Genomic DNA, 27,475 nt, shown 5'->3' with positions numbered 1-27,475 from the left:
ATGTTTCCTCAAGATTTCTTCTAGGAGGTGGAGCATAAGGAGGTGCATATCCATGAGAATTTTGAAAATTATGATGTGCTTGAAACGGTGGCTGTGAAGTTTGAGCATTATTGTTCTCACTCTTCCAACTGAAATTTGGATGATTTCTCCAACCAGGGTTATATGTTTGCGAATATGGGTTATGATTGGGCCTTTGAAAACTGTTTAATGCATGGGCTTGTTCATGGAGACATTCTTTAAAAAAAGGCAAGGTTGGACAGTCATTGGTTGAATGCTCGTTGGTTTCACAGATTTGACATGCAATGTCTTGAACAGATTTTAATTGACCACTCTTTTTCAATTCTAGTGCTTCGACTTTTTTAGCTAAAGATGCAAACTTGGCTTGGAGGTCATGATCTTCCCTAAGGTTGTACATACCTCCACTAGATGTATGAGGTTGGGTTTTACTTGGTGCCTCATAAGTACCTGTGGTGTCCCAATTTTGTGCATTTTCAGCTAGCAAATCTAAGTAATCCATTGCTTCATTAGGGTCTTTATCCTCAAAAGTTCCATTGCACATTAATTCAACCATTTGCCTATCTCTAGGAGTTAACCCTTCATAAAAATGTGAAACTAATCTCCATGTTTCAAAACCATGATGAGGGCAAGTATTAAGTAAGTCTCGATACCTATCCCAACATTGATAAAATGTTTCTCCTGGTTTTTGAGAGAAAGTAATGATTTGTCTTTTGAAAGAGTTTGTTCTGTGGGATGGAAAAAACTTCTTTAAAAATTGTTGTTGCATTTCATCCCAAGCACGAATGGATCCAGGTCTCAAATTTTGTAGCCATGTTTTAGCTTTATCTTTTAATGAAAAAGGAAAAAGCTTCAATCTAATGGTGTTCATGCTACAATTTGAGTCATTATACGTGTTGCAAACCTCCTCAAATTCCCTTAAATGCAAGTATGGATTTTCTAAATCTAAGCCATGAAAAGACGGTAAAAGTTGAATAATGCCTGTCTTAAAATTAAAATGAGATGCATCAGGAGGAAAAACTATGCATGAGGGTGCACTTGTTCTTGTGGGATTCATGTGGTCTCTAAGAGTTCTAACCCGAATATTCTCATTATTCTCATTATGAAGCGATTGGTTATCTTCTTCAGCCATATTTTCTGAAAATGATGAGGATACCCTACAAAGTCTACCACTTAATATACGTGACCAAACTCTCATGCACGTGTAAGAAAATAAAAGGAAGAAGAAAATAAAAGAAAGGGAAACAAAAGAAACAAAGTTAGATACAAGAAAAGAGAAAAGAGAAAATAAAATAAATACTATAATTTGTACAAGAATTTACCTCCCCGGCAACGGCGCCAAAAACTTGACACGACCAAAAGATTGATGTCTTCTCCCAAGTGCAGGAGTGTCGAAGTAATAAATAACCCGGCAAGACCGGGGTCGAACCACAGGGAGGTTACTTGTATAAATTATAAGCAACAATAATACAACAACAATAGTAACAACAACAACAACAATAATGATGATGATAATAATAGTGAAGAAGAAGAGGAAGAAGTCGGTGAGAACTTTGAGATGGAAGATTAACGTAAGGATTAAACAATGTTAACAACAAATGTCAAGGTTAGAGGATCCACTAATGGTACTTCAAATAAGTATAGTATAAACTCTTATTATTCAATTGGAAACCACACACAAAGGAGGTTCCAATCAGATTATAAATTGTTAACATGGTTACATTAGTTATCTTATTCGAATAATGCTAATACTTGTAAATGTTGCCAGGCATTCATGATTATAACTTATGTTAACAACAAATCAAGTTCCTTTCATAGCGCAGGTGTCGGTTATACCATACAGTATGGGCTATGAAAGTGCTAAGTATTTGTTGTACCAAGTGTTATACAACATAAATCTAGATTAATCATTTAACAAGCAAAGTATTAAAAGTGAACAAGATAACAAATACAAAGCATGTTAGTATCCAACATTAAGGTCCATGTTAAGTTTATATTATACTTATTCTTACACCATTAGTGTACCCTTTTCACCTTGACATAATTAACTTAGTTAAACATAATGAAAGGAAGAGACATAAATAAACAAGGAAAGGAAATGAAAAGCATAAGCAAGAAATTAATATAAGCAAAACTTAAGCATTACAAAATATAAAGAGAGAGCAAGAGCATGATCTTGATCTGAAACCAAGATGCCTAAATACATGGCAAATGCCTCCTTTTATAGGCCAAAATTCAGAACTATTGATTTGTTGACTAATTGATGAGTGGGTGGCCACATCTTGACTTGGTGACAATTCTTATCTTCTTGTCTGCCAAAAACGTCATTGATGACGTCATAATTTGAACAAACTTGAATCATGAAAGTTCTAGGAAATTGTCTCATCTTTCCAGGGTAAAAATTTGAGATCATTTGGACTTCTAGAACTCGAGATATGGGCTGAACACTGAACAGTGTCTGGGCTACAGGACAGATTCGGACTTCTTCGTTGTTGCTACAATTTGGACTTGAAAACGGCCTTTTTAAATCTTGGACTCCACATGAAAGTTGTAGGCCTATGTCTTATCTTTCCATCCATATAAAATGGACCTAAATCCAAGATCTACAGCTCCAGATATGACCCAATTACCGAACAGTGTTCAAGTTTGGACTGCACCAGCATCTCTTTTCTAAGTTTGGCCATCTCTTTGTCCTTTCAATTTCAGTACTTCAACTCATCAATCAATTCTTTCATTTATGTGATAGGCCTGCATATAAGATGAACATTTACCATAAATTAAAGGTATCTTATATAATTAGATATGTTATTATAAAACATGCTTTAGTTAAGGAGTTATTGATACTTTAAGTGCAAAATGATGATATAAAACCTTGATAAAAATGCACTTTTAAGTACTAATCAACAACCTTTGATGGAGATGGTTTGGTAATTAATTTACCTTGAGAACATGTAGTACATGAATTTTCACTTGGTAAAAGAATCTTCAGGTTCTTTAAAGAATGCCTATGTGAGTTTTTAATAATTCATTACATCATCATTGATCTCGGATTTCCAAGTCAATCATGCCAAAGCATAAATATTTTTGGGTCGGAACACTCTAATGTATCACAACATTTGTTTCAATAGATTTCTTGATCGTATAATAAATTCCAGAAGAGAAAGAAGGTAATTTCTCAAGAATAAGCTTTTAGCCTGAAATACGTGAAATAATATAAAGATATTCTTTTTTTGATCTATTGTTTCAATATGATAACCACTAGTATGTATATTTTTAAAACTGAGTAAATTTCTTCCCGACTAAGGTGAATATAATGCATCTTTGATGTCAAGTTTTGTGTTATTTGGTAACAAAATATTAGCTCTTCTGAAGCCTTTAATCATGTCTATTGAACCTAATATTGTAGTGACATTAGCTTTGGTTAATGTCATATATTCAAAATATTTCTTTTCCTTATATATATATAAAGTTTTTTGTCTTTATTTATTGTTTCAATATGATAACTATTAGTACATATTTTTAAAACTAAGTAAATTTCTTTTGGACTCAGGTGAATATAATGCATCTTTAATGCCAAGTTTTGTGTTATTTAGTAACAAAATATTACTCTTCTCGAGCTTTTAATCATGTTTGTTGGACCTGATATTGTAGTAATATTAGTTTAGGTTAATGTCAAATATTCAAAATATTTCTTTTCCTTGAGAATTGTGTGCGTTGTTGCACTATCTGCCAAACATAAATCTTTCTCATGAAAATCCATGCCTTTTTTCTTATATATATAAGATAACTATTGTAATACAAATAAAAAAAATATTTATCATTCTCAAGGATTTCATTATTAAGCATGTTATCTATTTTATTTGGGTTTTCAAAGAACTCAGAAACATCAAGACAAGCATTAACATCAAGATTATGACTTTCAAAATCATCTTTATGAATAAAATTAGTCTCAACTGTATTTTGTTTCAGAAAGGCTTGATATAAATCTGTAAGATGTTTTGGTGAGCAACAAGTGCAAGACTAATGACCATACATACCACACCTATAACACTTATTTTAAAGTTTATGCAAATTCTTGTCCTTTTCTTGTCTGGATTCATTGTGTCTTTATTTTTGGTGATATGGTAGGTTGCCTTATAAAGAATTATCTCTTATATTTTTCCATTTATTTTTTCCATATCTATACCCTTAGTTCTTTCTTGTTTTTTGAACAAAGATTTCATTAACTTTAGGAAATGGTGATACAGTGGCTTGCCTTTTAAAGAATTATATCTTCTCATTTTCCATTTATTTTTTTTTTCATATCTATACCCTTAGTTCTTTCTTGTTTTTTGAACAAAGATTTCATTCATTTCAGGAAATGGTTTAGAACCTATGGAATATAATTGATAATTTTTTATCAAAAGCTTCTTATTTGGTTCAGCCATAAAAAAACATAAAATTAGTCCTAAATACCTCTTGAAATTACATTCTCTATATTGTTGTTGCTTCAGGATAATATTTATATTGTTGTTGCTTCAGGATAATATTTGAGGTATGAAAAGTGAGAATGTTTTTTCTAACATTTGATCTTCTGTAATATTTTCACCACAATTTCAGCTGTGAAGTAATTTTAAAAAAAAGTCGAATTATATTAACTAACTGATTTAAAGTCTTACAACCTCAGGTGCAACCAATCATAATAAGCTTAATAAAATATGGTAAACTTTTAATGGTTATATCTTTTCTTTAGATTTTGCCACGGAACAAAGGAATATTTTATAATAAGATATTCAACTTTTAATCCTTATGGAAATGGTGGCAAATAAAAATCATTGTTTTTACACGATCCTATAAGAATGCATTATTTTCTTCTTTTATAGTCCCTCTAAGATTCATAGCTTCCAGACAAATCTCAGCTTCAAAAGATCCATGGCAAAAAAATATTCTCAGATATATCAAGAGCAATAAATTCAAGTTTCATCAAATTCAACATTATTTTAAAATAAAATTATTAAAAAAAATCTTGAAAATAAAAAAATATCAATCTTTTAAGACTACTATTTATTTAGTTCTTCAAAAATTATATTTGATTTATTTAATTCTTCATGAACTTACATTTCTAGTCCTTTAGGAACTTTAAATCTCAATGAATAAAAAGAAAATAAAATTTGTCAAAATAAGTTACATAACCAAATATATTCCATAAAATATGAACAATAATAAAAAAAAAATTGATATTAGCCACGTAACATAAGATATAAAACCAAATAATTCATACATGTCAAAATAAATTAAATAGAGTGATCGTGTTGATAACATGTTAAAAAAATAAAAAACAAATAAGAACATGTATATTCAAAATAAAACTTAAGAGAAATTCATACCTTTTTTATATATATTTTCTCCTTAGAATACAAGACAAATAGTCTATTTATATGAAAAAAAAAATAAGAACATTAAAAAACACTAGAAAATTCAAGTCATAGAAAACCAAGAAAATAAACTCAAGAGTCATAAAATCTAGGAGATTCTAATGGACATTCAATATATATAATTATATATTTTATAACAACAAACAATATATATATTTGGATAATTATTATATTTGTGAAATCAAAACCATTGATTTTAAATTAATAATTTGGATTTCTTTAAAGAAAATAATGATAATAATAATAATTTTAAAACATTTCAATCACCCACCAAGAACAAAATTTTAACCATTGAAAATTCAAAGTAAGAAGAGCTCAATCCATAGAAAGATATCCATTGGATTCATGAAAAGTTGAAGATTGAAATGCTTCGACATAAAGGGGTAAGCTAGTCAGAAACAAAAGTCAAAGATTCAAGTTGAAAACAAAAGAGAAAAAATGTAACACACACACACACACTGCAAGTGATCGAATTCGTTGGTATTATTATCACAGAAAAGCTAATGGTTTTGTCCTTGGCATTTAAACTTGAAAATCTATAAACTCTCTTACATCATGTGGTAGTGTTTATCTTTTGCACACTCTTCAACCTGTCATGCAAGTAAATCCTTTAAATCTTTAGTATTAAATACCCGATCAAATGCTTAAAATGGCAAGCTGTATGCGTTATGAACCTTGTCCGGAAGATATCAGAGAGGAAGAAAAAGTGGAAAGGTCATGATGCAGATGCAAGGCCAATATCAATTGTTAGGAAATGGAGCTGCCGCCGTAGATGCAGAACCTGTCAAGACCAAAAACAACACGGGTGTTTGAATGCTACTAATAATAATTCATCGATAGCCAAAGAATGTAACAACGATAAAAGCTTCAATGGAAGTTGAATGCTACTAATAAATATTTCAAATAAGCATTTGTGACTGCCACAGTAATGATATTCACTTCAATTTCATGTGACAACAGCAACTATTAACTGAACCCAAAATATGCAAACCTCTCCTTTGAAAAGAAACTTCAAATGTAGCAGCCTTGGACCTGAAGTTCTGAATAGATAACATTACCATTACAAATCCTTTAAGAGAAAACAGGTTGGTGTAGTTAATAATCGTTTGCTCGTTCAACCTCATACATCAGCATCACCTGGTTTTCCAACCAGTTTTTATTTTCAGGGACTTTAAACTGGGAACTACTTCCTAGATAATGATCTCAAAATCCATGTTGAACTTTTGCATCTTTCAGTGTGTGCTTAGAGTCATTAAATCTCAGTCTATTTCATAAAACCTTTTTTCTTCTTGCAAATGTGTTGGTGTTAAATAACATCTCTCAGTAATCTGATTTATTTCACCAATTGATAAATAAATTAGGAACCCGAAATATGCAAAATTAGATACCAGATCCCTGTAGGATATCAGACACAATAAGTTATCAACTACACTGCCATTCTGAAGCATATCACTTGGGTTCTGTTCATACTGTATTGACATGTTTCCAAGGAAATTAGAGCTTATACCAAAGCCTGATCTAGAAGCCCTATAGAGTTGGACAACTGTGTGGCGACTTACTTCCATAATCAAACCAGTATGGAATGTAATTTTTTGTAACTAAAAACAGAAAAAGAAGTAAAAAACTACGAAATGATAGCAGTTTAACTTAGAATCAAACTGAAACAAAAAAAGAAAGGAAGAACGAAAGGTTAATCCAAAACAATACCTCCTCTTGAAGCAGAGGGGGGACATTGTCAATTGATACCAGAGAATTGATTTCTGCCTGAAGTTTCTCATCTTTAATATTGGACCATGTATTTTGATGTAGGGAAAATATGAGAACTGATAAAACATCTCCAGCAGACGGATGGAATCCATGGCAACCATTCTGATCTAGATCACACAAACTGCTGGCCGCTGTCTGAGATAAAGGAACCAGCATATCAACACCTTGTTCAGAGCCGTCAGTAAACACAGTTCCTGACACCTCTGTTACAGGCTTTTCACCATCACTTTTCCGAAATTTCACACCTGCTTTCTTAAAGACCATACAATCCAGTGAACTGAAATTTTCAGTCAAAAGTTTTGCTCCTTGGCAGCAGACATTTGCAGCAATTTCAGGCAATTCATTGTTATGACCTGAAATTGCGCCTTTACATGTTGAAATTTCAGAAACCAACCATCTGGTCACATATTTAAATAGTTCAGTCCCTTGTACTTGTTTCAACACCTCTTCCTGAAATCCCAAACCTCACAATTTAAAGAACAGAATTTTCTATCAAAAGATTTTATTTTCAAGGCCTTCTTTTTGTTGAAAGAAAACACCAGAAAGAAAAACAACAGCGAGAAGTGGGTCTATGAACTTTAAGGTAACAAAGGTTGATATCAACTTCAAGTTTCTAGGAGATGTAATTTAGGAAAAAGAGGGAAAGAAAGATTAAAAAAATTAGAGTATATTGAGAAGCCATGAAAAAACCTTGATGGAAAGCCTTCCTTTCTCTTCTTCACTTAAGATTATACCCCCATCATCCTGTCTCCGAACTTCTGCAACCCATTTGATGAACTCTCTGAGGTCAGCAGGTGGTGATTTAAACACAACAGAGAGTACTTCCTCTACATCCTTTACATCCTCTGATTTCAGAAGGTGAGGAACATCTGCACTCAAGTAATTGGCAACACTGCTCCAACCCTTGTGCCTACAGCTCTGCAGATAATCCACAACAAGAAGCAGACATAATCAGTATGTCTTCAGAAAACAATGGTTTGTGACAAGCAGAATGACAATAACAAATTGACAATGGAAGCACATCTCAAGCAAAAACTCATGCCTCTGCAAATGAAAAACAAAGAATGTCATATTTCATGTGAGAAGAATACAGTGGCAGAAACTTATCACTCTCAAGAAAAACAATCAGTCACACTGCTAGTTTTTTACCTTTACCACTTCTAGTTTAGGATCACATTTCCAAACAAGATCCTGGTTTGTCTTACTTTAACAATTACAGAAATTAAATTTTTAAGAACAGTTCTGATATTCATGAAATTTATCAAGGAATGGGGGATTGTTTGCTTCATACAATCTAACATCCATTCAAGTGCTTGAGATAAATTATTTGTCAAAAACTATGAAATTGATTCCAACTATTTGTTCACACTCCAAAGTATTGCATACGAGAGAGAAAAAATTAACTGCGAGAATTTTCCCTGAAGTGCCACAACAACAAGGTTGCTTGTCACAGAACTAGCAAAAAATAAAATAAAATAAAATAAAAACAGTACCAAAGTATAAAGAATAGATGATGCTTTGTCAAGCTTTGAAAGTATCATGAACCTGAAAAGTTAAACCACAACAAAATGGCAAAATTAGGTTTAGCTCACTGACCACCGTAATCTCAAGGTTTCTATGTAATTAACAAAAGTCACTCAAATGCAAAGATGACAAGTTATCTTGAACAAACAATGTCATTAAGAATCAAGTTTAAATTTCACAACGTAAAATAAAATCTGCATTTGAGAATGAAGATATAATATAGCAAAATTATTTTTCCAATCACCTTTCTTCTGGTTCTAACGTACAAATGAGAAGTACATATAGGCAGGAAAAAAAGAAGAGCACATCCTGGTACTCAGCACCGGAAAATACAATCACATATAATCTTATCTCAGGGAATTATAAAACACATACTAAGTCAAAAGTATAGACAGAAAGAGAAATATACCGCCCAGTCTATAGGCAATAGAATAGATAGTAAGAAGTATACCCCCTATGATGTCCTGTTGCTTTATCGATAGTATTCATAGCCTCCCAAAGAAGTTCAAGAGGAACCCAGTGAGGTGGGTATTTGAATCTGGCAACATCCAAGATAAGAACCATATCCTTTCCAGCATGATAGCCTCCAATTGGGGAGAAATGACCACTTCCAGTCTGCAATCAAACAATAACAAATCAATCCTGTTTGTTCTTTTTTTTTTTTTTCAAAAAATGATGAAAAAACAACCCCAAGATTACTTATTAAAAAAGATGTTATTATCACACCTGTTTAAAAGCCCCTCTGTGGTACGATGAAATGATATAATAATCCTCTGAAGAATTACAAGAAACCACAAATCTCCTAAAACCATCAACTGTGATTTCATTTGTCCTAAAAGTTTCAACTTTAGCTGCATTACAATGAGCCAAGCAAGCAACTTTCCCAAATGTAATGCCTTTTTCTTTGATCTTAACCAAGGGTTCACAACAATCAAGCATTGAATCATCAAACCATCTCCATGGGCCTGATTAATCATATCAAGAAAAAAAAAATACCAAATTTTTGACTCAGCATCTCTTCAATTTTGATCAATTTGGAAGCGGATTTATTCATATGCTATTTATTACCTTTCCATGTTCTTCCAGGGTCTATTGCTAGGGCATTTAAGACCATGGCAAGGCTGGCAAGTCCACAGTAGGCAGGCTCTGACTGGGTTTGATAGTAAGATATTAATTTGAAAAACGAATTCATGGTCCCTCCTTCAAGTGCCTCAGTGAACAGTTGCTGAAGCATTCCATGAAGAATGATACAATTACCCACAAAACAAATCAAACAACAAAATACAGAAACTTAGAGAGAAAAAAAGGAACAAGGAAGATTTACCTTGCCTTCTGGAGAAGCGAACTCAATGGCAGGAGGAGAAGGAAGCGCTCTCCTGTAGAAACCTGCCACCGCCATTTTTTTTCTTTCCTCTTTCTTGTGGAGGAAATTTTTTATCTTCTCTCTCAATTATAAAGTTTTAGACTTGCATTTAATTTAATTAAAGTAAAGAAACATGCATTACCTTCGGAATGTATGAACATAATATATTGTTTATGACCTTTACTTGGAAGAGGGGCGCCGGCGTGTTTGGTGGCGGGATTTAAAATATTTTTTATTTAAAAATTTATTAAAATAATATTTTTTTATTTTTAATAAATTATTTTTAATATCATTACATTATATACATCAATATAATATAAAAACATAAAATTAAATTAATTTTAAATAAAAAAATTAATTTTTTTTTAAGAAACATGGTTTGAACTGCATTCCCAAATATTGTCTAAAACAACAACCACACAGAGTTAATATATCATATTTGTTTAGTTATTGATGTTTCAAAATCTGAAATATTCATAAATAAAGCTATTTAATTTTTAGATAGTGGTTAACCACAAGTTCAATTTCGTATTTTTTTTTCTAAAGCTTAGAAAATATATGATTGATAATAGAAGTCCTAGCACCTGCAAAACAATTTCTTTAAGTAGGGTTTAGGAATCCTTGATAAAGTCAGTGATTTTAAATAAAAGATTGTAATAAATAAAATAAAAAACTTTAAATTCTAAGAACAATAGTGTTTGTTCTTATTTAGGTATGATAAATGTTCTACAATAAAAATATGAATGCCTGGAGAAAAGAAATTGTGAATTATTTATTTGAGTAGTTTAGAGAACATTTATAATCTCTGAATTTTATCATTTTAATGGATTGAAAGGGCTGGAGTGTCATTTTCTTCTAATGACATTAATGAGGGATAAAAATCACTTACACATCATTAATGAGAAACAAATATTTCTTACACATCATTAATGAAATGGAAATGTGGTAAACCCTTGGAAGACCTTTTATACATCTATAGATGTAGAGAGACGATTACTCCTGACACGAGTAGTTTATGTCAAAAATCTTAAGAATGAATAAACAAAGCCCTTAGACCAATTAAGGTTGGTGTGTAGCCTAACCTAGGGGAAGTGAGTCGGGTAGCTCGTCAGACCCATGTTCGTTTAGATTCAACAAGTGGCTAAAACTAATAATGTTGGGTTTGACAATTTGCCATATAATGACCCGACTTTTTCAAGTTCAAAATCACTGGATTTTTTTTTAATCGTCTGGTTTTTTGATGTTTTTTCACCATATCATTTTTCAGATTTATCATTGCATTATGTTCATTAACAATGCACAATCTATATAGGATAACGTAAATCAACATTCTCATAGAACGGATTCTCAATACACGTGCCCATAATATTATATTTCCATACTCATAGGTTTACATTACATCATATCGACATACTCATAAAGTTATATTCTTATTCTAATCTCGTTATCATCACGAGTTCATACAATAGTGTCGAACAACAAGTTACACAACTAGTACTTTCGTTAACCTAGCCTCATGTAATTTCACAGCACGACATCCTTATTAGATGAATACCTCATATGTATATTCATACACATCATATCAACTTGTTCGTACATTCACATCTATGTTCAATTTCAATTTTTCATTACTAGTCTTTACCAAAAGGGGTCGGACAACTAATTGAGTGATTAACACTTCTATTCATGTAAAACTCATATCACTCATAACATGCAAATATATAGTTCTTTTCAAAATGTGTAAGCCGCGAATGAATTTCCTTACACACATGTTGGTATGATATCCCTGTTACAACACAAGATAATTTCAAGCATTATAGGCAATTTAAGAAAACATAAGAAAACAATATTAACGTTACATTTTATTCATGAACCAAAAGAGCATAATTCTTTCATTTCTCCTTACTTATATAAATACCACCGTTAATAATTCATCAATTACCGAGGTTAATTACAATAATCAAACCCGATCATTCATCTCGGATACCATTAGCCAAACTAATGTTATTCTCTGTTTAAAGTATAACAATCGTAATTCTTTTCATATAGTTAGTATATACAAAAAGTAGTATACATGAATGCATCAGTTCTTAAAACTAACTCATAACACTCAAATCTGACTATCTTCTTAGGATGCCGTTAGCCGAAGTTAATCGTTTATTCATCCTAGTCATCCTCTTAGGATGTTATGGTCGAAGCTAGTCATTTACTCATCTTGGTCATCCACTTAGGGTGCCATTAGTTGTAGCTACTCATTTGTTCATTCTGGTCATCCACTTAGGGTGCAATTAGTTGAAGCCTACTCATTTTTTTCATCTTGCCCATCCACTTTGGATGTCATTAGCCGAAGCTAATCATTTGTTCATCTTGGCCATCCACTTAGGATGTCATTTACTGAAGCTAATCAATCACTTGTCCCGGTTATCCATTCGGATGCCATTAGCCAAAGCTAATCAATCACTTGTCCCAGTCATCTATTCGGATGCCATTATCCGAAGTTAATCATTTGTTCATATCGATCATCTGCTTTGGATGCCATTAGTCATAACTAATCATTTGCTCATCCTGGTTATCCGCTTATGATGCCATTAGCCGAAGCTAATCATCAACCAATCAAACATTCCAGAGGCAGTTTGTGAAATCACCATAACATGGTAATATCCTTTAATTTGCTCATTCAAATGATTCATAACAATTTGACGTTCACTACAACATAATAGCAGACCCTTCGTGGTACTCATACAAACATTCTGTAATAGTTTAACATTTAGTAACATGATAATAGATCCTTTGTAATACACAAACAAACATTCCATAACAGTTTTAGCATTCAGTATAACACAACAATACCCTTCGTATTACTCATCCAACCATTCATGACAGTTAATATTCAATACAATACAACAATAGATCCTTTGTAATACTCATACAACCGTTCGTTACAATTACATTCAATAAAAATACAACAGTAGATCCTTCGTAATACTCATACTACCATTCATCGGCAGCCTAAATTTATAATAGCCCAATCAACATCTCATATTCGGTTTAATATTCATCACAACACCATAATATATCCACCTTAAATGGGTCATTTTAGAACATTAATATTTTCGTCATTGTTTTATTATTCATCAAGAACTCGATTGACATTTCATAGTCATTTTGATAATCATCAAGAATTCAATCAAACACTTCATCGTCGTTTCATCATTCAATAAGGATTTAATAAAATATCATCATAAGTAAATTATTTCAAAACATAAACATCATACGAGAAAAAGGTGAAAGCCACGTACCTTCTCCACTTGCAGGTTGTCCTTGTCCTGGCGATGGTCCGATCCTGGCCACACCACCTAAGACATCCATGGCCACAAGTCAGTACATTTGCATCCTTAAATCACATTTATCACCATACTTATTTCAAGAGCCTATATGTTCATATTCAAGTATTCCACATTTTACACCATCATACAATGAAATTATTACAAGCATGTAAGTCATTTCTACTCGAGGGATCTATTGTAGAAAATCAGCAGCGAAACTAATTCACTGTTGGCCACACAATTCGGCAGCAAAAAACTGATTCGCTGTAGGCCGTACAGTTCAGTGGTGAAAACTGGTTCACTACAGGCCGCACACTTCAGCAACGAAAATTGGTTCACTACCGGCTGCACAATTCGGCAGTGAAAACTATTTCGCTGCAGGCACCTCAATTTTGGCAACAAATGCTGTTTCGCTGCAGCCAACACGCTTTTGGCGGCGAATGCTAATTCACTCCAGGCAACTTGATTTTGACAGTGAATCACGCTTCCACTGCAGACAACACAACTTCGGCAGTGAATGCTAATTCGCTATAGCCAATACACTTTTGGCAACGAATGTTACTTCGCTGCGGACAACAAAATTCGGCAGCAAACACTTGATTCGCTGCGGATAACACAATACGACATTGAAAACCTAATTCGCTGCGAACAACACAAATTTGACAGCAAACACCTGATTCACTACGAACAATACCATGCGGCAGCGAACACCTTACTCGCTACAGACAACTCAAATTCGGCTGCGAACACAACACAAATTCAACACAAATTCGTCAGTGGACACCTAATTCGCTGTGGATAACACAATTTAACATCAAACACCTAATTCGCTAAGGACAACTTCAATTCGGCAGTGAACACCTGATTCGCTACGGACAACACAATTCAGTAGCGAACACTTGATTTGCTGCCGACAACACAATTCATTCTTTGGATCCAATAAAATCATACAATTTTAGCATTAACACACATGCAAATTCAATTCTAGCACATACTTTGTCATTAGATTCCTATTTCGGCTGTAGTATGATTTTAAGGCTACAAACACACATATTTTTTGCACTTAACATCCATCATCACATTTTCATACCAGTTCTTCAACCACATATGCAAAATTCATGACATCAACCCATTTATAATTCTGCTTCGGTTTCATATAATTAAGAAACTCTAACAAGATCATCATCTTTGTTTTTTATCCCTTTAATCTAAGTTCTGTCCAGCCCTCACCATGGCCGGCCACCTCTCTAAGTTTTTTACATTCAAAATTATACATTTCCTTTGTTAAATGTTTTGAAATTACATTCCCCATTCAACTCCATTTTCATCCCTCATCATTGTCTAGTTTTCCTTAACAGTTGGTGTAAGAGTCTTAGGCTATTTACTTTAGGTTTTCTTCTCTCTTTTCAATTCTAAGTCCCCAAGAACAAGTGGAGGAGTAGTATGCTTCATACCTCATGAATTTAACAAGTTTAATGAAGGTTGTGGTGGCTTGCTCTCCCTCTCCTTTTTAGTTTTCTTCCTTCCCTTTTTTGTTGTCCAGCCAGCCTCTAAGATCCTCTTTCTCCCAGGTTTTTTGTTTTTTCTACTTCTTCTTACTCATTTCTCACTCCATGCTCAGGGAAAGTAGCATGCAGGTTGGTTGGGTTCAATTTTCTGTTTGGAGGAAGGATATGTGTGCTGCAGTTATGGCTACTACTGGTTTTGGAGAAAGGTCTATGCTCTAGCTTCCACCATGTTTTCGGTCACTTTTCCTTTCCTCTAACTCTCTTCTCACCCAGCACCCTAGGAGATTTGCATATAGCAAGTCGGTTTCAGTCTTCTTTTTGGGAAGAGGGAAAGGGTCTACTATATGCAGCTGACTGATTTTGCCTTGGAAAAGAGAGAGAGGGCTTGCTGCAGTTGGCTGCCCATTTGGGGAAGAGGAAAGGTCACCCTCCCTCTTTCTTTGCGTTTATACCCCCTCTTAAATGAGAGGGGTGTGTTTGGGTGATGGATATCTTTGGTTCCTATCCCTCTTTTGAGCTATCCTAGACTGGTTCTTATTCAATTGGTAGCCAAAACTATGTTGCTGCCAATTCAGAAATCGGTAACCAAAAATTGTGTTGTTATCGATTCAGAAATCAGTAGCGAAAATTGCATTGTTGCTGATTCAAAAATCAGCAGCCAGAAACCATATCGCTATTGATTCAGAAATCGACAGCGATGGTGGAGTCATTTTAGCTTTAATTCTTTTTTTTTTATGTTTACATGTTAGACCCGTGTTCACTTAGACTTGGCACATGAATGAACTCAAGTATATTAGATTTGGCAGTTCGCTAGACTCATGCTTACTTGGGCTCTGCACGTGATCAAGCCCAAGTACGTTGGGTCTGAAAACTTGTCAAACACGTGTTTACTTAGGCTCAGTATGTGGCTGACCTAAGTATGTCGAACCTGACAGCTCGTCAGACTCATCTGTTGGTGGGTTACCACCTTGTTATTGGACCTTTTTAGATAGGGTTTTAGGTTTTTTCACAAAACGTCAAAAATATTAATTCATCATTTTCCTCCCAAGTCTTTATGCATTCCATGTGAAAAGATTTGAAAAGTCTTTTGGGAGATAATCGATCAGATATGTCTTGTCTTCCCTAGAAAAATGGTATCTCCCCACATTAATTGTAAATGTTGCTAGGGAGGGTGCACAATCTTTCTTAGAAGACTATTTAATGGCATGTAATCAAAGTTATATGTGTTTAACCTTTATAAAGTTATAGTGTGGTGCCACATCTCTTTCATTCACTGGTGGAAGTGAGAGGTGGTGGCCTATATAAACCCTCTTCTTTCTCAATCTTATTTTTTACTTTAGCCAAAAACTTTCTCAAAATTTTCTACATTAGAAGCTTAAAACAAGAATATCAAGTTTCTTTATCTTCTAGAGAAGAGTCTTCTTCTAGGTAAATGCAAAAAACATTTTATTTTATTCTTCATTTCATGTACTTTGTAATAATGACTTCTAGAGAGGGCAATAAGATTAATTATTCTAAGAAAGATTTTAGTTTCAAACCTAAAACTAAAATCACTCGCTAGGGGTTGACTACCATTAGAATAGGCCCTAGAAATAAATAGATTTTGCTCAATCCTTTTCTACTGGAAGAGGGGATGAAATTGTCCCCAAAGAGGCTTTAAACCTTAAGGGATGACTAAGATTACCTAGGGATCCTTAGGACGAAGAGCAAAGAACAATATCGTATGAGCAAGTGTTCTTTGCTCACTCTAGGCAACTAAGGGATTTTACAGTGCTATTGCCTGAGGTGGATGACTGGGTTACCCATGTCACTAACAAACTTGTTGAGGGTGATTTTATCATTACTACTCCTATATGCATATATGAGTTTGGGTACTTGCTTCAATTGCAAAGGTTCGTAAGGGATATATTTTGTTATTACAGTATGATTTTGGATGAGCTCCACCCTAACAAGTGAACCACCTTGTTCATTTTTTATAAGATGTTGAGGATCTTTAAGATGGAGCCTTCAATTAGAGTATTCAAACACTGCTACACATTGATCAACAGTGCGGAAAGGGAGTCTTCCATCCCTTGGTTATTTACTTTTTTCCACCAGGCTAAAAGGGTTTATGAAAGGTACTTTCCAAGGTAAATCCACTCATGTAAAGAAATGGAGGGAAAATAGGTGATAGTGAAATTTGATGGTGTGGCTAAACCTTAGTTGGGCTATATTGTTATCTAAGCCTGCCCTCACTTTTAAAGAGTGCCTCTAGCGAGTGTGCATGATAAGCCTGATCTCAATAAGGAGGATGAGAGGCTACATATAGTAGGCTATGTCAGCTTTAGACCAAGTATGAAATCAACAACATGACTTAATGACTCTATCACCCTTTTGTTATTAGTATGTCATTTTCTCAACCATTTATTTTAGTTTAGCATTGTTATTCATCATCTAACTTTTTCCTTGTACAAGATCCTTAGTAAAAAAAAAAAAAACTAAATGGACATTCAATGAGTTCACGCCATTTATGCTTAGCCATGTGACTACTTCAACACCTAGTCGCACCTCTTCATCCGAAGACCTTTTTGTCTCCCTCTCAAAGGAAGTTCTTGTATCTAGGAGGATGGATACAAAAGAAGCTCCTAGAGGTGTTAAGGGGCTCCTAGTGGTTAGGTCTTTTCATTTAGAGGATGCTCTTTCAACTATGGTGGGGCCCTAAGACACTATAGTGAGGAGTCAAACTATAGAGGGGAGTCAAACTCAAATATCATGGTGTCACAAGGCACCTACTCCCACCTCGATCATTCTTGATGTTTCTCTCATTAAAAGAGATAAATGGTCTAAGTTGCTTCTGACTTTGATGTGGATGTGGCTACACTTTTATCTACATTCCAACTTCACCCAACCTAGTTCCTATGCTTACTAGGTCTTCAAGCCATGTGTTTTATGCCATAGGTCTGAAGGACTTCTTCTCTAAGTTAAACCGGATCATGTTCCCCTCTACTTTCCCAACCTCCATGAGGAGGAGAGAAGGATAATGAAGTCCTTCTTACATGGAAGGTCCACCTTCCCTTTTAATATCAACGCTCTGACAAACCCTAACTATGAATGTCATTCGGTTATAAATGGGCAGATGGCCTTCCAGGTATGAATAATATTTTTATACAATTTTCATTTTCTATGAACTAGTCTTTGATGATGATAATAATAATAATTAACTCATTTTGTTATTTTTTATTGTTTAGACCTTCATGATGTGTGCCTATTTGAGAAGTCAGTGAGGTGGGAAGAGAAGGGCCATGAAGGAGGCCATTGAGCAATACCATGCTGATAAGATTGAGGTGCGTAAATTGAGGAAGGAGAAGGTTGCTAAAGATGCTTAGCTAAAGTTTATCAAGGCTGCCCATGCTTAACTTCGAGGGGGAAATAAAGGGTCAGGCCTACATCCTGAGCTCAATTGAAGAGAAGCTTGTGGAGGCGTATAACCAAATAGATTTTTTAAAGAAAAATGTAGATGAGCTCAAATAATCTAAAAAAGCCTTTAGAGAGGAGCTAAAAGGAAATGAAGAGGCACATAACTCTCATATGAGGATAGAGACATAACTCTCATATGAGCTAAAGGGAAAAGAAGAGGCACATAACTCTCCATGCTAAGTATGGAGAGTTTGTCTCTTTAAAAAAGACTATTGGGGACAAACTCTTTATCTCTATGTCTAACCTGTACCTTTTCAACCTCTATAAAGGAATGCATATGAACTTCAATGAGTCTTTCCTTGATGGTCAGGTCCCTAACTTCAAGGATGTCTTCTCTATAAGAGCTTTGGTGGCCAAGGATGATGTTTATCTTACCCAAGAGTCAGGACCGGACATGTAGAAGTCCCTTTTAAGCTTAAATAATTTGTATTTCTTGTATTTTGTTTACCTTAATCATGCAGGGCTTTTCATCATGTATTGAATATTATGACTTTAAGCCTTGGATTTGGCCCTAAGGCATTAAATATTTATTTTTATATATGTTCAGTTACATTGTGTATTATTTCATTCTTTTCTAAGTATGAATATAAGGCTTATTGATAGATTTAAGACTTCTCTAGGTGGTTTGTATTGGTGTAATCTTAAGTAGCCTAGATGGGTCCAACGCCCATACTTGGGAAAAATTTAGGAATTTAGTGTCGCGGGACGACGTCGAATGATGAATTAGCCTCCTAAGAGGTATTGAAAAGGAAAGGGTTTTGACTATAATCATAAAGTTATGATTATAAGGTTCAAGACTCACCAACTAGTATTATGGTTACTATGAAACCTATGGTCTATGAAAGTCTGGATAAGGGAATAGTTGTGCAAGGGGAAGACTATGAAACCTATGGTCTGCGAGATCTCCCTTCGTGAGAGAATCTCTACCTTATTGGGTTAAATCCTAATCATTCTAAGGTCTAAATTTATCATCACATTTGTTTCTTTTATATCTTCAATACCTAAGGTTATACTCAATTGTGTAGTTTTACACTTCAAATATTAAAGTTTAAAGCTACATCTTAACACTTTGAATATAAAGTGAACAAAATGATTAATGAAGGATTTTTTATATTTTGGTAAAATCTTAACGGATAATCATAAATTGGTTATGATATTCATTTTACATTTTAAAACATGAGAAAAATGTAATTTTTGTTTTTCTTATGAAAATACGCTTGGAAAACTTTGAGGATTTGGTTATATGCACAAAAACAAAATATTTTTGTTTTCTGTTTTTTTCTATTTTTATTTTTTTTCAAAAAGGAAATTAATTTAATTTTTTTTTAGTTTTCAATTTTTTTTAAGAAAATTTCGGAGAAAATTAGGTATTTTAATATCAGATCTATATCTTACAATGTAAATATACAGCCCGATATTATACAAAATTATTGGAAAAACATGCGAGAAAATCACAAATATTTTGAAATGACCATTGTAAAGTTTTTGGATCTTTTTGTTTTTTAATTATTTATTATTATTATTAAATATAAATTGAGCCGGATTCGGCCTAGCTATCTGGACTGGGTCGACACGAGTCCATCCCGACTAAGTCGATGTGGGCTGACTGACGACCAAACAAACCCTTCTTTTTATTTTTTTGGTGGGCTAGGCCCAACGCAACCACATGAGCTGGGCTGAAGTGATTCCACTCCACTATGCAAATTAATTAAGCCACCACTACATACAAATTTTGCATGCGGTAGCTGACAAGGAAGTGGTGTGAAAAAGAAGAACATAAAGACAAAAGGGAAGGCTTACCTGGCTGGAAAAGTGGCCAACGACTTTCTTGATGGTGTTGGGTAGCTCGATGTAATAGCCCAACCCAACTTGCCATATATTGTCCGCTTTAGACCTTACCGCCCTTACGGTTTTGTTCATGGTGACGCGAGCCAACATCCAAGCCTGACGCCCCAAAATGAGTATAACAAGTTGGCAACCAACACTCTTAATAAGGCCAGCTACCACTCCCTTACCCGCCGATGTGGGATATTACAATCCACCCCCCTTAAGGAGCCCGACGACCCCGTCGGCACAACCCGACAGCCAGTGAGGTCAGCTCTGATACTAAATGTAACGGCCCAACCCAATATGTTGTATATTGTCTGCTTTGGGCCTCCAGTCCACCCATTTCCAGGGCTTCTACCCAAGTCCCCCTCACGATTTTGTTCTTGGCAACCACGCTTGACCCCAAAACACGTACAACATGTTAGCAACCAACACCACTAATAAGGCCCTGGCTCTGGACGATCGCTTCCGATGTGGGATATCACAATCCCCTCACTTTAAGACGAGCCATCCTCGGCTCTGATACCAAATGTAATAGCCCGTCCCAACTTGCCATATATTTTCCGCTTTGGACCTTACCGCCCTCACAGTTTTGTTCATGGTGACGCGAGCCCATATCTTAGCCTGACACCCCAAAATGCGTATGACAAGTTGGCAACCAACACTCTTAATAAGGCCAGCTACCACTCCCTCACCCGCCGATGTGGGATATTACACTCGATGTGTGACCGGTGAAGGCAACGGTGGCAGAGACATGGCAAAAAAAAGGGAAGGAAATACGGGGGAGAGGAAGGAGAAAAAAAGATTGGGGAGAAGCTGGTTTTTTGACCGACTTTGGCTTCTGATTTTTTCGTGCTCAGGCCATGGAATTCACCTCTATTTATAGGGGCAGAATAGGAATATTTTATCTTTAATGGTGCCAAATCATGACCCTTCATTCAACTCCAAAGTATCCCAACTGTTAGCTCAAAGTGACAATCATGAATTGTCAAATTTGACAGTTGAAGGTTGCCTGAATTGGCCTTTTTAGGACAGCGTCACGACCGCTGTGTTGTCAGTCGACCATAAAAGACCATACCAGGGTGTAGTCAAATGTTAGATAATCATTTTTATACAAATTCTGTCAAATTTGATGGAGAGATTAAGCATTAAATGCCCTTGAAAAATAACCTCTTAAGTATTCTTTTCAGGTGAAAATTGAAGAAAATGATGAATAGTAACCAAAATGACGTTGTTTTGATAAAGTTTAATTTAGTCATTTGATTTGTGATTTCTCTTAATTACACTATTGATTGACTCCAAACTTCCAACTTTATGCAATTTTTGCCCCTGCTAAACTTCAATTTCAGCCCCAAATTATAGCGCCTTTTTCACATTATATCTTGGTCTTGGATTTCTTTAATTTAGTCTGTAATTGACCATTAAACTTTCAAATCTCTTTAATTTCACTCATGATTTCATTCAATTTTGTCCTCATAGTTCGACATCTTTTACATAAAGGTCATTGACTTCAAATTTCTTCAATTTAGCCCTTAATTGACCCAAAAACTTTAATTTTATTGCAATTTTACCCCTGATTTGAACCAATTGACTTTGTAAAAATTATATTTGGTCTTCTAAAATTTCAATCTTCTCAATTAAGCCCAAAATAGGCTCCCAAACTTAATTTTTCACCAATTAAACCCCTAATAAAATTAATTTGACCTATTTAATGTAAAATTCCCATTCCCAGATCAAACAACGCAATTATACTAATGAAAATTATGGGTAATTTTTTTTCTACTGAAATTTCGGTAGTCTTAGTAACGAACCAACTTTTTCAAAGCCAAAATCGATGGATTTTATTTATTTATTTAAGTTGTCGATACTTCTCACAGTGACATCAAACAAATATAATTTTTGTAAATCAACATTCTCATGAGATGGATAGTCAATGCATATGCCCATAATATTATATTTTCATATTCCTACATTTACATTACTTCATATTAACATACTCAGGAGTTTACATTCTTGTTCTAGTCTTGTTATCAACATAAGTTTATACATGAGTGTCGAACGACAATTTTACACAACTAGTACTTTCTTTCATATGATCCTCATATGAATTCACAACACAACATCCTCATAAAAACGAGTACCATATAAATATATTCATGACATTGTATCTATATGTTCGCACATCCACCTCCATGTTCCGTTACAGTTTTTATTACAAGTCCTTACAAAAGTGCCAAATGGCAAATATTCAACATAACACCTAAGACATACTATTACATAGCACCTTTCAAAATATGTGAACCCGTGGAACGATTTTCCTACACACCTTGATTGTGTGATGTCCCTGTTACAAAAACAACATGGATACAAGAAAAATAATCTAAACGTAATAATAACAACTAGAAGGACATTATCGTTACTTTTCATTATCAACTGAAGGTGAGTACATTCTTTCATTCACTTCTCATATACATTATTCAATCTTCATTATTTTGCTAGATGTATTATCCACATTCATATGCCGCAACCTCTCCATAGTAGTGGTGGGGCCAAAGTTTAATCTTCGGTTGGGGTTAATTACTTCATCTTAACCTGGTCATCCACCTTGGATGCTTTTAATCGTAGCTAATCACAATATCTAAACTCGATCATCCATCTCGAATGCCATTAACCAAAATTAATCACAAAAGTCAAACCCATCATCTCTTATGAATATCATTAGCCGAAGCCAATCATCATAATCAGCTTGGTTATTCATCTAGGATGTCATTTACCAAAACTAATCATCAACCATAACCCGGTCATCCATATCGAATGCCATTAGCCGAAGCTAGTCATCAAGCACAACCTGGTCATCCATCTCGGATGCCATTAGCCGAAGCTAATAATCAATCACAATCAACATTCCATAATTGGTTTGACATTCGTCAGCAGCCTAATTTCATAACAACTCAATCAACATCTCATAGTTGGTTTAATATTCATCACAATGTAATAATATATCCTCCTCAAATAAGTCATTTCAGAACATTAACATTTTCATCATCGTTTCAATATTCATCAAGAACTTGATCAACATTTCATAGTCATTTCAACATTTGTCAAGAATTCAATCAAACATTTCATCATCGTTTCATCATTCATCAAGGATTCTGTAAATCCCATGAAATAAATGTTTGCGTAAATTGCAAACTAAATAAATGGAAAATAAAAGCGAAGAAATTCATGTATAGATTTAAATAAAAACAGGAATTCATAATTTTTCAAATATAAATTTCTAGACAAAATATTTCGAGACATTATAAATTAACCCAAAAATATTGAGAGTTGGATTAAATTAAAGAAAATAAAGTAAACTAAAAAGTTGAGGGGTGGAATTATAAGAAATGAAAAGAAGTATAACTTAATTATAAGAAGAAAAAGATGTGGGGGCAAAAGTAGTACACTTAAAGAAAATGGGGTCTAAGTGCAAATAAGAAAAATTATGGGGTATAAATACCCCTCTCCCTTGCTCATCAAAAATCTACAGCAATATTAAGAGAAAGGGAGGGAGTTTTTGAATTTATTCTTGGCAAATCAAGAGAAAAATACCAAGCTGGCCATCGAGAATCTAGAGAGAGATGTTCAGGGCAATTTTGTAGATCCTTTTTCTTTCTGGCTGACCCTGCCAGCGGCTTATCCCTCTCTGGCATGGATTTGTTTTCTGCTTTCGTCTATTGGGTTGCTTCCCCATTTAGTGAGCGATTCCAGTTTTCCCCGATTAGGGCTCTTCATCCACTCCTCTCTGTGGGTGTCCTAGTAGGCGATCTGGAATCTAATTCTACCAAAGTCACGGTCCTTCTGCTATTTCTTGACTGGGTATCCACACCCTGCTCAGGCATGGAGCTGCTCTGGCTTCTCTCTAATGGGGTTTTTGAAGAACTTTTCGGCATGGCTATGCTAGAGCTACAGGAGACCCTCTCTCAGGTACTCTCTTTGTCTTCTGGTCTTGGCGAAGATGTTGGTGTTCTGTCTTTTGGCATGAACTTGTGCATTTTTCTTTTCGTGCTCGTGGAGGTTGTAGGATGGATCCTCCCCCTCCTTTTTGTTGTCTCTGTCTGCTTGCCTTTCAGGGGATTCTGTTTTCCTTTGCATCCAAATGAGGCTTCCAACCTCATGGTATTTGGTTTTTGTTGCTGCTTCTGTGGAGTCAGTATCTCTGTCGTGCACAGTTAGCGTTTGTTGTTTGAGATTTCTATGCTGGAGCTCACTGCTTGCTTCAGTCTGTATGGATGTTTTCTGCTATGATACAGCACCGTGTGTTGCTTCCATAAGCAGCTTTTGTTTGGGTTGTGGTTTGATTGCTGGAGTCCCGTGGCTCCCACCCTGGTTTGTTATCTTGTTTTCTCCAGACCTGCAGGCTCTGCAGATTGCTTGTGATGTTGCCCTTTTGGGGCTGGTTATGGTTTCTCGGCTGTATGTTCTGGAACTGTTTGATCTGCTGCTGCTTACTGCAGTGTTGGGTGTAGCTGCTATATGTAGCTTGGATTGCACTGCATTCTCCTTCTTGAAGATGGCTGGCGTTTCATGCCAGTGTCTGTTGGAATGTCCCAATGGCAGCCAATTCTCATGCATGATCTGCTGAGTGAATTGCTAGTCTGGTCATGGACTCTACAGATACTGCCCACTGAGCTGCCGTTTTCTGAAAGATACACTGCAGGGTATGGTCTGCTGCTATAGGGCCTCTTGGGTGTTGCTGCTAAATTCTAGATGTTACTCGCTGTGCTTCTTGAAGCTGTAGGTTATGTGTGGTCATGCACTTTGTGTGGTCCGTTGTTTGTTGCTGGGATTCTTTTGGCTCTTATGGTTGGCTGTTGGGCATGACCTTGAATCCTCTTGTAGGAGTTGTTGCTGCTATATGCTAGTTTTTGTTGTTGGAGCTGTGCTGTGTGCTGGCTCCCTGGTTGTTCTATGGGTTGGCTTTCAGTAGTATTCCTTTTGCTGGATGCTGCTGGTCTGTTGCAAAGGATCTCTTTGCCTGTTGCGGGGCATTGTTTGGGGTGTGCTTGGGTGAGGTTCTCTCCCCTTGCCCACAATCTCTGCCTCTTGTTTTCGTTTTTGGTTCTTCTGCAGGTCTGTTTCGGCTGGCCTCTCTTGTTAGTGGCTATGGATCCCAACAGTTTGGGTGAGGTTCTCTCCCCTCATATTTGGGTTACATTCATGCTGTGGAGTAGAGATGGTCTGCTGGTGATTGGCCTCTTGGTTGCTGCTATATGCAGGTGGAAATGTTGGATTGTTGCTGCCACCCTGAGGTGGAGTTGTTTCCTGTGGTGCCCAGAGGGGCTTTGGTTTATTGCAACTGTTGAAGCTTCTTTATCTGCCAGTTGGGCTCAGTCAGGCTACTGCTGTAGCGTGTCGTCAGCTGGGTTGGAAGGTGTTTCAATGTTGGTTATTGGGTCTCCTAGCAGATTTGCCTGCTAGGTTGTTTTTACCTTATGGTTTTGATACTCGTTCAAGGGAGCCTGTTCCCTCTTATTCTAGGTTGATCAAGGGGAGTTTGTTCCCCTTAGCCTTTCTATTCAGCAAGCTTGTCTTGCTTATGGTTTGTACAAGGAAGTCTGTTCCTTTGCTTTTTATTCAGCAAGTTTGTCTTGCTTTTGTTTTGGTCAAGGGACTTTGTTCCCTTTTCCCTGTATTGCTGGTCTCCAGCGCCTTTTTGATCTATAATATTCTTACATTTGATCAAAAAAAAAAGAAGAGAAAAATACCAAAATTCAAAGAACTCATCCAAGATTAAGGGTTTATAGGTAGAATAAACACTTGTGGGCAACATATTAACAAGAAATGTTGATCAAGGGGAGAGGAGGGAGGGCTAACTGCCATAGGAAAAAGGTGGAGTTGAAAATTTTTAACTGGTTGAAGATTGAGACTTTGATTAGTACTAGGGAAGGAGTTCTAAACATGGTCCTATAAGTCATTTCAAAATTGATTACGAATTGATACCTTAATGTCGAATTTTAAATTATGGTTCTTAGACTTGAATTGGGGAAAATGTGTTAATTGTTAAAATTAAGTTAATTCATGTGTTGTATGTGATTGGGGGCATGAAATCATGATGATTTATCAAAGAAAATGTATGGGTAATTAAGTAAGGGTGGTCGGCCATATGAAGAGAAAATGGGGGAATTGTGGTTTTTCCTTATTGAATCTATTATAATAGGGTTTTTTTTATGAGAATATGCGTGTGAATTGAATGAAATTAGCATGAAAGGAATGAGGGAACTCTTGGTTCCTTAAGGCCATGCTTTCGACCAATTATGCATCTAAGGGGGAGGATGTTTAATTTGACATATTTAGTTTGATGACGTGTGTTTAATTGTATCAAAATAAGGAAAAATACATGTTAAAATAGCAAGGATTGTGTTTAGAAGAATATTATTCAAAAAGTTAGTAGAATCGATAAATAGAGAAAATTGGCTCATAAAAGGTATTTTTGGCACTCTTATATAGTATGTGATATGGTTAGGGATTGAGATAAAAGATGGAAAGTTGAATTGTGGATGTTGTGTGTAAATGGAAAGGTTGACGAATCTGGACAGATTTGTCTCCTGACTTTTAGAGAAAATTTGGGTAGGAGGATGAGGGAATTAGGATCAAGTTCCTTCATAGGAATTGTAGTTTTAGATGCTGAATAACTAAGGAAATTTGTCTTACTTAATTTGGAGCTATAAGACTCTAGTTATAGGTCACCAACCACGAATGAGTCATGACAGACCTTATAGAGCAGTAGGTCTGATTCGTTATGAGTCACCAACCGAGAATGAGTCATGACAGACCTTATAGGGCAGTAGATCTGATTTGTTGATGAGTAATTTCGAGTGTCGTGGGAGCATAACTGGGTTCTCCTCCCTTTAGAGGACTTGTAGCCCCATGTCTTAGCTTTCCAACGATACCAACCTTGTTTGAAACAGAGTCCTAGAACTTCAGATACAGTAAAAAACTGAGGAGAGGTTGGAATGCGACCTCTGTTGGCAGATTCAGAAAGTCACTAAAGCAATTATTTAGATGCGTTAAGGGTGAAAATTGAGTCTTTTCCTTTTTGGAAACATGTGATATTACATCTTAGCTTCCAAAAGAAACGAACCATGTTCAAAATGGAAATTTATAATGATAACTATGGTCGGATAAAGAATGACAATATTAATGGGTGTAATGAGAAAAACGTAAGATATAAAGAAAGGAATAATTGAAAGAAAGACTTATATAATATGGTTATTATGAATGTATCCTTGAATA

The 27,475-nt window shown here is 35.2% G+C and overlaps 1 protein-coding gene, 1 long non-coding RNA gene and 1 pseudogene across 2 annotated transcripts; 2 read left to right on the top strand and 1 right to left on the bottom strand.

The window, feature by feature from the left end:
- The first annotated feature begins 629 nt into the window (after positions 1-629).
- LOC133684376 (small nucleolar RNA R71) lies at positions 630-740 on the top strand (annotated as a pseudogene).
- A 5,154-nt stretch (positions 741-5,894) lies between these two features.
- On the bottom strand, positions 5,895-10,220 carry LOC133681729 (glutathione gamma-glutamylcysteinyltransferase 3-like). The gene is made up of 8 exons (XM_062104847.1): positions 10,045-10,220; positions 9,789-9,945; positions 9,447-9,685; positions 9,172-9,335; positions 8,690-8,741; positions 7,887-8,114; positions 7,137-7,646; positions 5,895-6,210 (listed from the first exon to the last, which is right to left on the bottom strand). The coding sequence occupies exons 1-8, from the start codon at positions 10,117-10,119 to the stop codon at positions 6,145-6,147; spliced, it is 1,491 nt and encodes a 496-aa protein (XP_061960831.1). The 5' UTR covers positions 10,120-10,220; the 3' UTR covers positions 5,895-6,144.
- A 13,522-nt stretch (positions 10,221-23,742) lies between these two features.
- On the top strand, positions 23,743-25,874 carry LOC133682254 (uncharacterized). The gene is made up of 2 exons (XR_009836645.1): positions 23,743-24,166; positions 24,257-25,874. It is a non-coding gene; the product is annotated as an uncharacterized LOC133682254 (long non-coding RNA).
- Positions 25,875-27,475: the final 1,601 nt, after the last annotated feature.

The sequence above is a fragment of the Populus nigra genome, chromosome 2 (assembly GCF_951802175.1).
Source record: "Populus nigra chromosome 2, ddPopNigr1.1, whole genome shotgun sequence".
Lineage (NCBI taxonomy): Eukaryota > Viridiplantae > Streptophyta > Magnoliopsida > Malpighiales > Salicaceae > Populus > Populus nigra.
The sequence above is the reverse complement of the archived record's forward strand: the minus strand, read 5'-3'. Positions and strand labels throughout refer to the sequence as shown.